The sequence below is a fragment of the Lutzomyia longipalpis genome, chromosome 4, assembly GCF_024334085.1.
Source record: "Lutzomyia longipalpis isolate SR_M1_2022 chromosome 4, ASM2433408v1".
Taxonomy (NCBI): Eukaryota; Metazoa; Arthropoda; class Insecta; order Diptera; family Psychodidae; genus Lutzomyia; species Lutzomyia longipalpis.
In genome coordinates, this window is record NC_074710.1 from 8,275,908 (window position 1) to 8,293,899 (window position 17,992).

General features: G+C 35.2%; 1 protein-coding gene across 2 annotated transcripts; it reads left to right on the plus strand.

Annotated features, from left to right (window-relative positions):
- The first annotated feature begins 4,915 nt into the window (after positions 1 to 4,915).
- LOC129796151 (adenylosuccinate synthetase-like) lies at positions 4,916 to 7,825 on the plus strand. Of its 2 annotated transcripts, XM_055837917.1 has the most exons (5): positions 4,916 to 5,244; positions 5,514 to 5,616; positions 6,227 to 6,871; positions 6,960 to 7,140; positions 7,214 to 7,825. In XM_055837917.1, exons 1-5 carry the CDS (start codon positions 5,086 to 5,088, stop codon positions 7,452 to 7,454), a joined length of 1,329 nt encoding a protein of 442 aa, XP_055693892.1. In that variant the 5' UTR covers positions 4,916 to 5,085; the 3' UTR covers positions 7,455 to 7,825. The 2 variants fall into 2 exon arrangements, with proteins under 2 accessions (XP_055693892.1, XP_055693893.1); XM_055837918.1 differs by lacking the exons at positions 4,916 to 5,244; positions 5,514 to 5,616 and adding an exon at positions 5,739 to 5,866.
- The last annotated feature ends 10,167 nt before the right edge of the window (positions 7,826 to 17,992 follow it).

Sequence of the window (17,992 nt, forward strand, 5' to 3'; positions counted from 1 at the left end):
TTTTCAATAACTTTTGCGAATATTATTTTATTTGCAAATTTAATGCTTTCTACTGAACTTATTGCCATGGTTCCTTCATGTTTCGCATGTTTGGAAAATTTTAGGGAGCTCTTCTTGTTTCTCGTGTTTGCGCCTGATTTGATTTTTTATTTCTCTGCTAAATTTTCCCAATTAGTTGGTGTTCCACTTCGTGGCCAACACCAAGTATTGTAATCGTCGGATTTTCCGACCACCTCAGATCGGGTTCAAACTTGGTATGAGCACGTTTCAGACAACCCACATTACAAAAATGGTGGTGGAAAATTTTTGATCCGGCCGGCCTGCCGGCCGGCCCGGACTCCAAACTTTGCCTTATATCTCGGGAACAGTAACAGATAGAGACTTAAGGTTTGAAGTTATCTATAGAAATGTGGGTGTAAAATTTCATTTTTTCGCATTTTCAAAATCCAAGATGGCCGCCGTCCGCCATTTTGAACTACCGTCAATCACTTCCCTTACAGCTAGAAGTCTGAAATTTTAGTATGTTGTAGAGCTCAGTAAGGCATTTTCATCGATAATTCATACTTGAAAATCGGTCAAGCGGTTTAGCAAATATGGCGGCCTAAAGCAAAAAGTGTTTTTTCGATATAACTCGAGAACGGCTTGACCGATTTTGACCAACTTAGGTTCAAATGAAAGGTTTCAAGAAGCCCTACAACTGTGTAGAACATTCCAAGTTCCAAAAATGGCCGCAAGAGGCGCTAAAATCAAAAACAAATATTGCCTAACTTTAAGGGGCAATATCTCCGAATCCCCATTAGGCAAATCCTTTAAATTTTGATATGTTATAGCCTGACTCAATATCTTTCACCAGTCCAAAAATGAAGAAAATCTATGTCGCCGTTTAGAAGATATAGTCATATGAAAAATTCTTAAATTTGAAAAGTTCTAAGAGCGATATCTCTTGAACGGCTTGTCAGATTTTGCTCAACTTGGTATCAAATTAAACGTTTTGCTATTCTCTATAAGTTTCTTGAACATCAGAAACCTCTAGAACTATTCCTTCAGGATCAAAAATGGCAAAAACTGTTTTGATGAAAGAAAAATCCGCCATTTTGTGTTCTAGAGGTGACCTTGAAAATCATTGTGATATATATCAAATTACAGCTTATTTCAAGACCTTTCCAAAACTAGTCAAGAAATTTCTGTAGGTATTATAGAACCAGAGATATGAGCAGTTTTATCCATCAAATTGATGAATTTCACACAAAAAATCAACTTTGCCTACTAATACTACGCAGGAATTAAATTACAACGCGTTAACAAACTTTTACACATTGTGGGACACCAACTCTTATAACTGGACGCGTTATGATTGACTTTCTTCTATACAATGAAGTTAGTTTGCTTTTTCTCTTTTGGAAAAAATAAAATCCTTGATTTCTTGTGTTCTATACACAAGATTTTTTTCTTCTATTTTTTTTAAAGAGAAAATCAAAAACATTTTCCTGTCCACACTAAATTCGTTTCATCTTTTAACTAGATTAAACCACATCCTTCGTGCTCAATCAAATTTTTGTGCCTACATAAAAGAGAAGTCATAAAATGCGGATTAGAATCTCTCTAAGTCGTAAAGAATGTATCGTTGAGCTTTTACCATTGTATCGTATTCATCAGCAAAAATCTCCCACAATTTTGTTCAGAGTACGAGGAAGCTGACAATGTGAAAGGGATTTGTGCGGGATTGTAGAATCATTGCAGCTCTATTGAAAAAGTGGGTGGTGGGTGGTTTATTGAAAGTTTTCTAGCAAGAAGAGTGGACTCTATGCGGAAGAATAATTTGTGTAGGGCGTGATTGGAAATACATTCACTTGATGAAAATACTTTCTTGCAATTCATAAGACAAATTTCTTAATGTTTTATTTGTTTTTAATTCCTTGAAATCCAACCATTTTCACTGATTGTACGATTAGTTCTCGGAGAATTCTCTCTAAGCTTGAATGAGTTGGGATTAAAAGAAATCTTTAGACGGATAAACTCCAGCAAAGTCCTAGAACTTAATGCGAGCTCTCATCAATTACTTATGGGATTAATTGTTTATAAATTAAATTTCTCTGTTTTTTTAATGTTCTTTAAAAATAATGTGATATTTTTTTCTAAATTTAAATATTAATTGTGATTCGTGAATTTTTTTTCTGTGTCAAAGTGTGGAAATGTTTGAAATTTTAGTCTGAGAAATGATGCAAATTTGCAAAATAACAAAAATGAGTTTAACTTTTCATTATGAGAACTTTTAATCAAGCAAAACTCAATTGATTTTGGTTTAATGTGGAGCATCACTATACGAAGATAATTAAGACGAACGAACAGTCCATGGCTTCTCTCTTTACTTAACTAGCAAGACTTCGTGCTAATTTCCAACTTTGCAATTATAATTTCCCCAGCGATAATTTTAATAATTTTCCGGAGAAAATCATTCAGATGTGAAGCTCAATATGCACAAGATAATCAAAAGTTTCATGAAAGAAAGCAAGAAAAACCACTAATTACTTCCACATAATGTCATTCGCAAATGGATCCTATGTATTGTAGATTAAACATAGTGAAGCCCGTTTCATGCGAGCTTTGAGATTAATTTTCACCCCACAATTCGCCCATCGGCACCTCTTATCTTGATTAATATTCCTCCATCCACCCCTGCAGTGATTTTAGCGCACAAAGTCTCACGCTTCGGGGGTGCTCCTCTCGTTTTTTTTTGTCGTTGTTGCTACAATGAAGCCCTGTGTCAATCTTCATGATAGGAAGAAACAAGCGGAGGACTTTTGTCGAGAAGAGATTAGAATCTTCCTTGTTGTGCGGTTTTTCCCTTCACGAAAAATCCCTTCCGCCGTCATTTTTTTTTCTTCATCCAACAATCCTCTTCAATCACGCACATTTGTGCCTCATCCGCCTTTAAAAATCTCCTTTTGCAAGAAAGGACTCTGCTCTCAAGTGTATTGTGTGTGGCAGTAAATTTAATTTTTATATCTCCTTCAAATCGCAAGAAAGGAATGAAAGCATATCTTAAAGGGAAATTTTTTTGAGGGGTTTCATTTGAAGTGAAATTCAATAAAAAAACCTCTTTTTATTCTGTTTCACGAATAAATTCTTTTATGGGGAAAGGGAAATGCCGAAAAGTTTTAAAAGTTGTTAAGTGTGTGAAATAATATTGTGGAAAAAGCTTTCAAAGCTTTCGTTCTTATTTTCCTTCAAGTTCTGTGACATTCTTTGCAATTAGATCGTTTTTGTTCGTTATGTCAATTTAAATTCAAATTGCAAAGTTTTCTTGTCAACCCATAGCTCACGATTCTGCACTAATTTAAACGATGTGGAACGAAGGAAACCGAAAGAATCTTAGAGATTAACTCAAAGTGTTCTGTATGTGGAAATAATTTATTTCTCTAAAATATTAATTTGTTATATCTCTTGGAATTATAAGCTGTATATGACAGGAAATATACGTAGGAAGAAGATATCTGGAACTAGAAGTCATGTAGCACTGTGACATTAGTTTCATGATGAAAAACCACAGCAAAGGAAGTACATTTGCAGAATATTATTGAGTATATGTACCTGTGAGGGAATATATGTAGCGGATGTAGTGTTTTACCTCAATGGCGCAATAAATTTGTCATTTTGTCATCAATTTCTTGTCTTCCCCCAGTTTCCTGTTCATCCTCTTCCCCCCGTATGAAGAGAGCAAAACCTTTTACTTGTGCTTTAGTGACAAATTGAGAGCACCAAAGGAAGTGGCGTCGATATTATTAAATTTATGCCAAAGCGATAACAAATTTTCCTACAAAGCGAACATTACACATCACCCACACTCCTATACTTATGTGCGCTAACTTAACTTTCTAAGCGGGGTGGAGAGGTAGTAGTGGATTTTCCGATGTATAGGTGGGTGGGCCAATGAATCAAGAACACCAGCTGAGTCCTCGTGGCACGATAATCCGACAATTGCCAATATTAACCCAACTCCTACCAAGCTACGTGTGGAATTGCGCCGTCATGAGACAAGCAGAGATTTCCTACAAATTTTTACTCTCACCGATAATCTTGTATCGCCCTCGAAAAATACATAGAGGATAAATATATGTATATCACAACTTTTCTAACACGAACATCCCCTATCACGCCCATCTGAAGAGATATTTTGCAAAAAGAAAGAATTTTTCGTCTCCCAGGTTGATGGATAAGAAGTTCGGATTTTATTTTATTGTTCTTTGAAAGAAGGTTATTCCTTAAAAATGATGAGATTTAGAAGCTTGTCCAATATTATTATAGATTAATCTTTAGGTGGATTAAATCATACATAGGTCGTATCTGATTAATTTCATTGGAGAGCATAAAACAGGATAATGCTTTTCCCCAAGAAATCAACAACGTCCAACTAAGTAAATGGAGATATGTGGTGAGCTCATGAGCTTCTTTTATTGATAAGAATGTGTCCAACACCTCTTTTTATCACCTAAACGAGGTAAATTGTCGCTTCGCTCCAATTTACCTCGCCCCGCTTCGCGGGGATTTGTTGCGCTTCGCGCAAATTTTAGAGGAAAAAAAATTGTGATGGTTTAATTGAGGCCACTTATAAATCCCGGAGAAAAATTTCGGAAAGAGAAGAAATCAATTTCATACAACACATTAGGCGCCAAATTCAAAAATTCGCAAAAACTGCATGAAATCTCTATGGGGGCTACCTGAAGGGGGGCTTTGGGGGGAAAATGAATACGGCCATCTGAAACCGCCTGTTATAAGGAGCCTCTGTACCAAATTTCATCGCGATCGGTGAAACGGTGTGGATTTGTATAGAAAAGTCGGAACGACGATTACCAACAAACAGGCCTTTCTTTATTATATAGATAGTGCAGTTTGAAAATTTTATTTCACAAAATTAGTCGTTTGTCGTCAACAGCGGTGGTTGTCGGTGGTGCGAAGTGGCTCCTGGATTGTTTGCTGACGCTCCTGGTACTAAATATTAATTCATAGTGAGGCTACAAACGCGGAAAAATAGTGTTGATCGGAGACATTAAATATACGCGCGGAAGATCAAAGGAAAAGGAAAAAATGCAAAAAATGGCAAATGGGCAGGTTGCATTGAATGGGATCGACAAGCAGGCAAGAAAGGGTGTCACCGTTGTTCTGGGGGCTCAATGGGGTGATGAGGGTAAAGGAAAGGTCGTTGATATGCTGGCCACGAATATGGATATCGTAACACGATGCCAGGTTAGTATTATTCACGTGAGAAGTTTGCCAAGAAATGCTTAAAGAATTTTTAAAATAAAAATTTAATTTAATTTAATTAACCGCGTGAGCTTTGAAGTTCATTGTTAAAGGCGTCGTCGATCGTTTCGTTAATGTGATTCTCGGAGATATATTGAAAGCTCAACGAGAGGCTAAACTTTTGCAAATTCAGATGTACAGGAATGTGGTTCAAATAATAATAAATTTCAAAAAACTGATAAATTTTTCTCTTTAAAAAATTTTCTTCTCAGGGAGGCAACAATGCGGATCACGCAGTGTGTGTCAATGGCACAAAATATATTTTCCATTTACTTCCCATCGGAATTATCAATGAGAAGTGCGTATCTGTAATCGGTGAGTTAAATAATATTTTATCAAAATATGTATACGGATGCGATTTTATTCGAAATATCATCAGAAAAAAAGAAGAAGAAGAAAGTCATATCAGCACTTATCGACTACGAAATATTGTGTGCATCGAGACAGGGCTTTAAAGTTTTTTTTTTCCCAATCCACGATAAGAAAATGTGTTTTGATTTAGTCTTGGATTTTGTACTTATGTGTCGTATATCACGAGCGTGTGGAAAGCCATTTAATACAGGCGGTAAAGAGCTATACATATCCCATAGAAATGAGCTCCAACTACTAATAAAATTTTGTTTATGTGTTATTGAGAAGGATCATCAAAGCTTCATCAAAAATGTAATAATTTTCCTAAAAAGTCCTGGAAAATGAACGAAATTTTAACTTTTCGATCCAAACTTTGCTGCCATTGATCTTTGTTGCTTCGATCTATAACCAGCAGCAGAGGAAAACTTACAACTTTTAAAACTTTTTGAATGATATTTTCTAACTCTGCTTCATAATTAATAAAATTTATTATTTCTTTCATATAATTATTTAATACAACATATTTTCATCGCGCACTTTTACCTACCTGTTCATTTTATTTTTCTCCGAAAAGGAAATGGCGTTGTCATCCACTTGCCGAGCTTATTTGAGGAGCTAAAGATAATTGAGGCAAAAGGTGTGAAAAATTGGGAGAAGCGTTTGATTGTATCAGATCGAGCACATCTTGTCTTTGATTTCCATCAGCAAGTTGATGAGTTGCTGGAGGCCGAGAAGGGCGGAAAATCTCTTGGGACAACAAAGAAAGGAATCGGTCCAACGTACTCCAGCAAGGTCACTCGCAATGGCATTCGTGTTGGGGATCTTTTGGGTGATTTTGAGCTTTTCAGCGAGAAGTTTCAGAGTTGCTGCTCGCTGTATCAGCGAATGTTCCCTGATCTCAATGTTGATGTAAAGGATGAGCTGGTGCAGTATAAAGATTTTGCCGAGAAGCTTCGTCCTCTGGTGGGCGATACTGTCTTCTTCATGCACAAAGCCATCAAGGAGGGTAAAAAGGTGCTTGTTGAGGGTGCAAATGCAGCCATGTTGGACATTGATTTTGGCACGTATCCCTATGTGACGAGTAGCAATTGCAGTATCGGTGGTGTCCTTACGGGACTTGGGCTTCCACCACAGGTGATTGGAGGTGTCATTGGGGTCGTCAAGGCATACACAACACGCGTAGGTGCTGGTCCATTTCCTGCTGAGCAGTTAAATGCAAGTTTAAGCTCATTTTTTTTTATTTTTTGTTTTAGAAATCCTTAAAATTCATCAAACTCCAATCTTTTCTTTTTTCTTCTGGTAGGAAGTTGGTGAGATTCTACAGAGTCGTGGAGGTGAAATTGGTGAAACAACAAAGCGGAAAAGGCGCTGTGGATGGTTGGACTTGGTTCTTTTGCGTTACACAGCAATTGTGAATGGGTATACGGACCTGTACTTAACAAAGCTCGATATTCTTGACACATTCAAGGAGATTAAGGTCGCAATTGGGTAAGAAGGCGCAGTAAAAAGAAGATTTCTCATGGGATGTTTATTTAATCCTTGATCTTCTCTCACTATTCAGGTACAAACTGAATGATAAACTTCTTGACCACTTTCCCACATCCATCATAGATCTTGCAAATGTAGAGGTAGTGTACGCCACATTTCCAGGATGGGAGACATGCACGGAGAATGTGCGAGAATTCAGTCAATTGCCTAAGAATGCGCAAGATTATGTTCGATATATTGAGAATGACCTCGAGATCCCGGTTAAGTGGATTGGGGTAGGTAAGGGCCGAGAGTCAACAATAAATGTTTACTAAGAAAACTGCACGCCTGGTACCTACCTGGCGTCTCCATTTTCTTCTTGGCATGAATTCTCTAAAAGTGAAAAACTCACGTGATAAACTCCTGAAGGCTTTAGTGCTTTAAAAGAAACGTGAAAACGGAGTTTATCATGGATACATTATTTTTCCATGCTAAAGTGAAGTTTTCCTAACTTTTTCACTGCAAAAGCCTTCGGGAGTTTATCACGAGAGTTTTTCACTCTTAGAGAATACAACCCCTGGAATTTATTTTAAAAGATTTTATCAAATAAATCAATGGCTAAAGCGGCTAAAGCGGTTAAAGCTCTTGTATCAGATTCTGTATCAGCTCAAAAAGAACAAAATAAATATTAATTCAACTTTTTGCAGAATAAGAAGTTTTTCTTTAAAAAAAAATGGACATAGCTTCTGAAGCAACTACCATGAATATTATTGGTTCAATACAGTGTTTCCGGAGCGGAATACATGGAATTGAATGTATCATCGTATTGATTTGAGATGACTTTGAGATGGAATTGGGACATTGTGTCATGATTGTCCCTCTTCATTTTCTCAAAATATCCGAATGGGAATTTGCGTTTGCCAGCCTGCTGACGATGGCAAAATGTTCGAATCATCAGTAGAGATATTGTGGGAGGGATGGGGGGAGGGTGGGATACATCCACGAATATTGGAAGAGACCCAAAGAATGGTTTAGTGCGCTAAATTAGCCTCGACGCATCATGAAGAGGGATGCGATGATGTTGAAATTCAATCTGGCTCAACATAATGGAATATTAACTTAATTACAATGGATATTCGAAACTAGACACTTTCCCCAAGTGAAATGGGGCTGTATTGGGCTTGCTGTGGGGTGGAAAGGGGTGTTCCTTCCGCATTGGGGATGTCGTTTGATTGATTAGCGGTGGAAAGCGCGCAAAAAGCTTGTCTTTCGTGTTCTTTTCCTTTTTTTTCCGAGCAACAGCAGTGAATTCCCAATAGATCAAAAGACAATCCTCAGAGAGCCGAGAAAAAGCTTCGCACGATGGGAAATCCAATGGCGGGAGGGAAGAAAATCTCAAAGAGGGTAACGAACTGAAATCAGAAGTCATTGAGGGTGAAATTTTTGTTGATACTCCCACCCACACCCGTGGTACAGGGATGTCGTAAAAGACACTGCGAGATGGACAAAAGTGGGGTATGTACGGTATGTATTGTTATATATATGTACATATGGGTGAGGGTGGGGGTAAATACTCTCGAGGGTGACACAATTATGCTTTTAATTGCACTTGAGTTAATTTATGGGGCGTACAGAGATGCCACTTAAGTTGGCGATAAAATGGGAAATGGGGTACACCCACCCACTGTCAATTATTCCCGAATCATTTGAAGGACCTCTAAAGCAAAATTACATACACACGTATACAATAGAATTCCCGCAGGAAGTACTTTCTCATATATTGTTCCACCAAACAACAAATGCACATAGAGAGAGCTTTTATCTGCAGATGATTTTTCAATCTTTATTTATTACTTCTCTACCAGGAAATTTAATTTCTAAATTCTTCATAAGACTTTTTTTTATTTATTGAATTTTTTCAGAGTATTTTTCCACCATCCCTAAATTGAATTTTTCTCTGTGTAAGACACCCTCAAAAAGCTACCCCATCCCCCAACAAATATTTACTCAAAAAGAGCGAATTTCTTTTATCTCTCCAAAGTCCAATATACATATCTTTCATGTTTTTCTGCATGGAGTGGGGGATGCAAATACACGGGAAAAAATGTCGCTTAGCATGCTGATTAAATTACCAAGTAAATCCAAGTTCTTTAATTTTATACGTTGTTTTCAAAGCAAATGGAATGGGGCAATGGGAAAAAAATTGCAACTCTTCCCCGCGAAGGGTAAAAGTTTAATAACAAGAAAAATTTTCAAAGTGACAACAACAGGCTTTATTAAATTCGCTCTTTCAGGAAAAGGGATGGTAGATAGACAAGAAAATTGAGACTAAATAAACTCACACCACGTTCAAGTTTTTTTTGCAAGAAAAAACATTTTCTTGCAAGAAAAGAAATTACAATGAAAATTGAGAAGAAAAATTTGCATCAATGGAGCTTTTATTGATTTGCATCATGTCTAGATTAAAATAATCTCTTTGTTATTTTATTTCTCTTCTATTGAATATTGCATTCAAGTCAGCTTTTATCTAGTATTTTAGAGTTCATGCAATTCTAACGTTTGACGTTTCTTTTACAACATTTGACAGTTCTTTTCTTGGAAACCATTAATTTTTTGGCATATAAAGTTTGACGTTTCAATTTAATACTGACATTTCCTATCTATTATTCAAAGTTTCTTTAAAAGATCAAGATCTTTTTTGCTAGCCTTTGACATTTCTTTTCTAACGTTTGACTTTTTGAACGATTTAAAAAACAATTTTAATTTCTTTTCTTGTAATTTTAAATCTGGCAGTTAATTAGAAAGTTTTCCTAATACGTTGAGTACCAGCAAATTCCTGTCAGGGACAACTTAGGGCTCATGAGAGCTTAAAAATGAATAAGCTCCTTTTAATGAATGAAATTTAGTACAAAATTGAAGTCAAAGATCAAATATATTTATCACAAAACATTCAGTTATTTCTCTAATTTTCTCATTATGAACAAATAGCTAGAAGAGAAGAAAAATATCTCTCAAATGTCTTAAAGAAAGAAAATCGGTACAAGTGATGCTTTCATACGTCGCATGTTCAAGCGGGTCGTATCTTTTTTTTTTTTTTTTGTTCAAAAGCATTCTCCGCACATATAAGAAATCGTCGCTCCAGGGGGTACCCATTGTGAGTAAATATGTTTGTGCTTTATGTTCCAAAGAGCATCACCATCCCTATTACAGATTTTCCTTCGATAGTTTAAGCGGAATTCTCACATCCACCCAGCAATCTTCACGAGCTGGGGGGATGTTTTGTGCGAAATATATATTTCATGTATAAAGAAGCTCAAATCTTCGCATTCACGAAAATTGCCCCATTCTTGTCTGCTTCATCTCACAACGGTGTTGGTGGATTTTGCCATAGAATTTATCGCAGAAAGCACCCCCGCAGATACGGTTAAATATTTTGTGTCAATGGGAAATTCGCGGTTGTTTGTCTTATGCAAATCACCTCTGAGCAAGAGAGGCGATTACATTTGCATATTTACTCTCTAAATGGACTGAGGGGGTGGAAAGTTCTTTTTTTTTTTGGGTGCTGATAAAGGTCTCACCCACCTAAAGAAGACATTTTAGGCCCGTTAAATTTGTGACACTTCCTGTGGAGTCACGCAAATAGTCGATATGGGGAGATACAAATGTAGCTCTAAATGTTTTATGCCGTGTGTGTGCTTCCTCCAATTGATAGAGTACCCATTTAGGGGTGCTTTTTGATGGTATTTGAGCACGAGTTTCTGTGGTCAAAATGCAGATGGGAATGATGAGAAATTTTGATCGAATACTCCCTGCACTTATAGATTCTTCTATACATAGTATGCAAATATATTTTGTATGCATTCAACCACAATGCACGTTGAGAGGGTTCTCAATATTATTTTGAGAGGTGAATAATTCATTTTCGATGAATTGCAATTGTGGAATATAATGTTTTCATCGAGAGAAGTATTACTTATGTTCTTGCTTATGATATCTTTATAAAGTTGGATGATGCTCTGTGGCTAGTTAAAGAATGTTTGTGTACAAAAGGAAAGAAATGATTTATTAATTAAATCATTTTGTATGAAACACATAGGGGAGACCGGGGTAAAAAAAGTCATTTTCGAATTTTCAAATGCCAATTTCTCCGAAGTTATTAATCGGAAAAATCGGAAAAAATTCTGGTGGAAAGCCCTACCAACCTATAATTTTTGACAGTAATTTGGAGGTTATCCGATCAGTACTTTAGGAGTTAAAAATGAAAATAGATTTTTGGCCCATTTCCCAAACTTTTGCGTATTGAGAAAAACGCGTTTTCCGAAGTTTTCCTTCAGCAATTTTCCAATTTGATAATTTTTCTCACTAGCTGGGTTACTTCAGAAAACGTTGCCAAGGTGTATTTTTCAATAACTTTTAATGATTTTTCTGAACAATTATTTGAATCAAAACATACCCTTTGGGGTAGATCGGGTCAACCCATGTAAATCATATGGGAGTTCGAAATTTTTGACATATTTTCTATCCATTTGTTGCAAAATGGCGTGATTGAGAAAATCGCAAAATTCTCTGTTTTAGTGCGTATAAAAGTAAAATTCCTTGTCGCGGATCAAATACTACTATCAATCTCTCAGGTGGAAAATCATTGGAAATGTCGGAAAATTCGACCGACTTTATTTAGCCAACTGGTGACTATATTTACCCGCCGCGTCTAAAAAATGTCAGAAGCGGAAGGGTTTAGGAAAAGCTCGAAAACTCATATTTCCCGTGGAGATAGAGAAAAATGGTCTGAGACAAAGTTGTAGGCCAGGAAATTTCCTATAAGAATGACATATCGAGGAAATTTTCTTGTCCTTGGGGAATCCTGCAGATAAGGATTTATGGAAATTGACTTTTTTTACCCCGGTCTCCCCTATAGGCACAATCATTGAAATAATTGGATTGTTTTATCGTGATTTTTATTAGGTGGATACTCTCACGGGAAATTTTCCCAGTCAAAACATTTCCTTTGGCCTCTCCTACGTATATTAAATGTGTTTTCAAATTTTAGAAAAATCAATAAATTATTTTAAAATTCGTAAAATGTAATATATATTTACCTAATGTTTTCTTTCAGGCAGCATTACTCAATAGACGCGAAAATTTTAAGAATTAATTTCATTTTGTACTTCGAGGAATAAATAATTTTTTCAGAACCAAAGAAAAACATAAAATCCTAAAGAAAATGAAAATTTTCTGATTCAGAACTTCAATCTCCTCTCAGGGAAGAAGAACGGAAAAAAATTAAACAGATTTGAATTGCAAAATGCTGTGAAAAAGAATATTGATTTATCTTCCACCCACACTGGCAATTGTATAAACGAAGAGATAGCTGATGCTGTGCTTTGTCTCCCCCATATAGAGCAAATTCATCCAGTCGGAATCAATCAAAATCACAAGAAAAACATTTTCTATGAGCAAAGAAAACAACCTCCCGCCGTATAAATGAGACAAAGTCACAATTAGTGGATGAGCAAAAGCCAAAGGTCAAGGAAAATGGCGAGAAAAGCCTGAGAAAAATTTGCAAAATGTAAACAATTCGCCACGAGACGTCGACATCTGAGCTAAATGTGCTCTAACACAATATTTATTTAGGATAATTCCTAGTAAAATGTCTGTGTAAAGGATCAAAGGAATTTCCTTCACAGTTCCACAAAAAGAAAATAAATTCTAAATTTAGAGAGGGTAACTTCCTTAAACCATTTATTTTGATTCATAAGGATATTTTGTTGTGTTCTCTTCGCCTTTAAGGTCGTTAAAAGGATTTTCCGTTTGAACCCAAAATAATGGAAATTTTATTTCATTGAAATTTCCAGAGGTGTAGCTAGAAAAATTATTCAAGGGGATGTTTAAAGATTTTTTATTAAGAGAGTTATAAAAATTGAGATTACTTAACCATTTTAACGACAGTTGCTTTGTAGCAGCAAGATTTGTGGAGTTCTTATATTTGGCATTTCTCTTCTAATCTTGGTCATCTGTCATTTCTCTGCTATCTTCGATGTTAAGTCTCTGAAGATTATAAAATTTTATGGAGGTTCTTACGATAGACGTTAATTTTCTACTACTTGATGTTTCTTTTAACGTTTGATTTTTCCTTTAATTTGTCTGCACATTTATTCTGTTGTTTGACAATTATTTTAACGTTTGACGTTTCTCTTCTAAGTTTTAATGTTTGTTTTTCTAGTGTTTGACATTTCTTTCTAAATTTTGTTTTTTGATTTTTTTCCAACGTTTTAAACAAACGTTTTAAAGATTTTTTTTAATGTTTGACGTTTCTTCTTTAACGTTGCAAGAGTTTGCTTTCTACCGTTAGACACTTATCTAATAATAAGCTGTAATCTAATATTTGAAGTTTCTAATTATCAGAATTGTCAGACATTTAGTCAAATATCTAACTTTTTTTTCTGACGTTTAAAAATTTTTCTTTTCAATTATTTTTGTAATTAGGAAGCTTAAAAAAATTAAAATAATTTTTTCTACTCATAATGAAAACCTAAATTGTTTGATTTTTTTTGGTACACCCAAATACCCTTCCTGACTACGTCTCTGTTAATTTTCTGTATTTAATTTCTTACTCTGCGTTGAATTCAATATTGCAAAAGGTACAAGATGAGAGTTAGAAGGATAAACCAAAAATATTCCATCTTTACTACTTACTTTCTCATATATGATGAGCTCTGACGAAATTACTGTAAGTATCACATCAATAAACTTTCTTTTGGAATGTGAAAAGTTTCTTCGCATGCATTCCACCGGAAAATCTATAAAGGTGTACCACCATGACATTCTTTGGAAAGTTTGTGTGGCAATGGCATTTAACATGTTTGGGATGAAAAATGTTGTCAAGAAATAACCACTTCCTGGGTAGTTTTAGGAGTGTTTTCCTCGTTTTTCTCAATCCGCTTTTCTCTGTAAGTGCACGAAAGTTTGTTCATGACATAACTCTGCAATTTCCCAGTTCTAAGCGAGATCTTCATCATTGGTGGAGGAAAATCATGTCCAGGAGAATATGCAGGAAATGTGTTTTTTTTTAATAAAGCTCTTCTATCTTAATAACATGACTCCCGCGGGGTGGGACAATCGCTCTTTTTCACTTCTCAAATGAGCTGCCAGGCAGTTAATTTTGAATTTCTCACACCTCCTCTTCGTCATAAATCATTCCATCTTCTTTTTGGGATGTACATTTTCAGCGTGCTTTCCCGCGAGGCATCCCCTCCCTCCCGAGGAAGGACCTCAAAAAGTTCCCTTCAAGTTCAAAGTCAAACCCTCACTTCTATTATATGAGATTTTCTGACTCTTTGTTCCATTCGCAGTTGGATATGTACCATGGGATTCATATATCCTCCCCTCTTAAGACAAAATTCTCTGTGTATGTATCGATTGTTCCATAGCTCGAAGCTTACACACAACATAGCTTGTCCAAAGTCATACAAAACTCAACATATCTCACAGAGATACAGAAAGATTACCTCGTGAGATACATTGTCAAGGAATTTCATCTTCATTTTGCAGACATATCGTGCTTATGAGATGAAAATATAAAAAAGAATAAGAAATATAAAATAAAATTCTATTCATGAGCTTTTGATGCAAATTTCCTTTTACCTCTAAATGAAATGTGATAAGAAATTTTTCATAAAACTTTTTTTTTAAAGAAAACTGGAAAAATATTTCCTCGAAAAAACCACAAATTCTTTATAATTTCTTTCGTGAAAAATATTTTTCATTTTTAAAATAGGAAAATTAAATAAAAATCATTCCACTGAGAAAAATATTTTTTAAATAATAAATTAAAAGAGATGTGAGGGATGTTTATTAGTTACTCTTGTAGTTTTCCATCCACCACGAGAAATGAGAAATAATTGGTAGAGTGAGAAATCTCTCTCTTGCAATTAACCATTAAATAAATGGCTGACGCTGTATATTCCTTTTTGCTTATAGAAGAGTGTATTTAATTAATGTACACTAATTACCTCACTGAAGTACTACTATATAGTATCTACATACATATATAGGTACTATTTATAATGAAGAAAATTCTTCTGAGGAAAATTCACGATGCTTGAGAGAAAATTCCGGGATATTTGATTAGTGGTTAAAGAGAGTGAAAGCATCTCATAGGAATCTTCCTCATCACCCCTGTGCGTTTAATTGAATTATCACCCCCCCCCCCTCCCCTATTTTCCTTTGCCTTCCACCAACCCAAAAAGAGAACATCCAGCATCCATTCGCATAAGCAAAATTGTCCATGAAGTGTCTCAATAATTCATCACAGAGGTCAACGCAATTATCTTTGTCAGCATTATCCATGCTCATTAGTACTAACAATGCTACAAATTGCGACACGATGATTTTTCGCTAATCATCCCCTCACCATTTAGCGTAACTTTCCACCCCCCGTACGAGGGAGATGTTTAATCAGAGGGAAGGTAGCTAAGCTCTTTGGTGGAGAAGCTTTAAAAGCTGATTTTGGGGAATGTTTATGGGGAGTGATTTCTGTGATTTAGACGTGTCTCGCCATATCCCTAAAATCTCCATAATCCTACCCCATTCACTGGGACACGCTCACAGATTTAGGCCTCCTTCGCTAGAGAGCTGCTTGGCGCCAACTAAAGTCCCCAACACAGACCTTTCGTAACACTTTCGCATCGATTGGGAGATCTCACTCCAGGATTCCATGAAGAAAATTGAATTTAGCTTTACTTACAGAAGAGATATAAATAGTATATGTACATAGGTAAGTTAACTGTGATGGGCTTTGAAGGAATTTTACAGAAATAGTTACATTTGAAGAAAAACTTTATGAAAAATCCAAAAATTCTTTTATTACGGTCGGATTTTTTTTTTTAAATTAATTACTTCTATTATGTACTTGTCATAATAAATCAAAATATTCGGCATAATGATCACTTCGTAGTTTTTAGTTATATAAAGAGATAAATTAAGCAACAAAAGCCTGAAAACTTCTAAATTCAAGCCTAAAAAGTACTTAGAAAAAACTAATTCGGATATTAGTCAGTCTTAAGTTGTGGAGAGAAAACTTAAAAAATGAATAAATTCACGACTAAGAAGTCCTAAATTCCCTAAATTAAAACCAAAAAAAAAGTACTAAATTCATTTTCCGATATTTATTTATTTATTATTTAATTTATAATCATTCCAAAAAAATATCAGAAAATTTTAGTTTTTCTTATATACTATGTACAATAATGTACAATACATAGTTAATTATTCTTCTAAATAAAGTCAGTAATGATGCAATGGAGACGCCTGGTGACCTATATAAAAATGCCAGTAGATGGATTATGGCCTAAAACGTAAAATTTCTTTACTATATTTTTCTCTGAGTTTTTACTCCGCTTTTGTGTTTTATTTTGTGTTGAAATCTCACAATACATATTCACAAAAAAGTATAGAAAAAAATGAAAGAAAAATCGTTAATAAGAAGGTAGACGACCGCGGATAAGAAAATTAGAAAAAAAAAAGATTTTTGAGCAGATGCTTTGCTAAGAATTTTTGCTATTTAAAGCCGATAATTCGGATTATATAAGCCCTTCTTCAGGGCATTAAATGAATAAATTTTAACCACGTCAAAGATCAGATTGTTATTATATTGACCACCGAAGAGACAAAAAGGAGTCAATTCGTGTTATCATTGTAGTAAATTGTTAATTTTTATCTTGGATATTTGTTCATTTAATGCCCTGAGGAAAGACTTATAAAATCTAAAACATCGGCTTTCAATAGAAAAAATCGTTAGCCTAGCATCCGTCCGAAAATCTCGACTTTTCTTAACTTTTTTTAAATCCGTAAAGGAAGACTGCATTTTAAATCAGAATGTACCCCTTGATTGACATTTTTCCCATCTCTTTTTATAAGAAAATTATATCGGAAATTTCACTGGAGGCGCCCGGTCATTACATATGCATTTCATGATTTTTTAATGAATTTATTTTCAGACTGCTGTAAATTATTTCTCAGCTTTCATTCTCTGTTGAAAAATTATAAAATAAATCAAAAATATTTTTAAACATTAACCCATTTATTTGTGTACTCTCTGTGTATTCTTCTTTATTATGCAGAAAAGATACATATAAAATTTTTTAATAACTTTCTCTGCGGAATATTCCACATCATAAAGTTATTTTCATACAGGAAATTGGACTAACACGTAAAATCTTAATGTTTTCCTTATGTTAATTTCCCACCGTCACAAAAACCCTTCAAGACCAACCCCTCTGCCATCACTGTGTGGCAAATAAAATACCCATCTGGGGATTTCCATCGTATTACGTGTAGTGAGGTGCAGAAAATGGGCAAGAAGAATGATAAATTCACCTCACGCTTCATCTTTTACTAACTTCCCGCATAACTTTCACGAATCAAATAAATCCATCATTGAGTCAAGATTGGGTTGTTCGGCCAAAGTGGAACCAATAAAATTCGTGTTATTCTGAAACATTTTCTCTCTCTCCAGAAGACAATGAAAAAGTCCCATCAAAAGCTCAATGTATACCACTTTCAATTGGCGGTTGATGTTTAAATTTATTTTTGCAAACTGCCAGATTTTTACGGGGATTTGGGGAATTTTGTATATGCTATTTGTGGTCTTTTAATGTCTTAATAAATTAATAAATGTTGTATATGCGGAAATTTTAGTGGCTTTTCGGCGCTTAAAGCACACGTTATTGTTCCCTCGCAAATTACACCGTGTGGATGATTTTTTTTGGAGGGAGAATTTTCCATTTCTGCGCAGCTTTTTCCCCTTCGGCGGGTGACGTCATGTGCCGGAGCGAGGAAAAGTCGTGCTTAAAACGTGGAAATCATCACGAGTGGT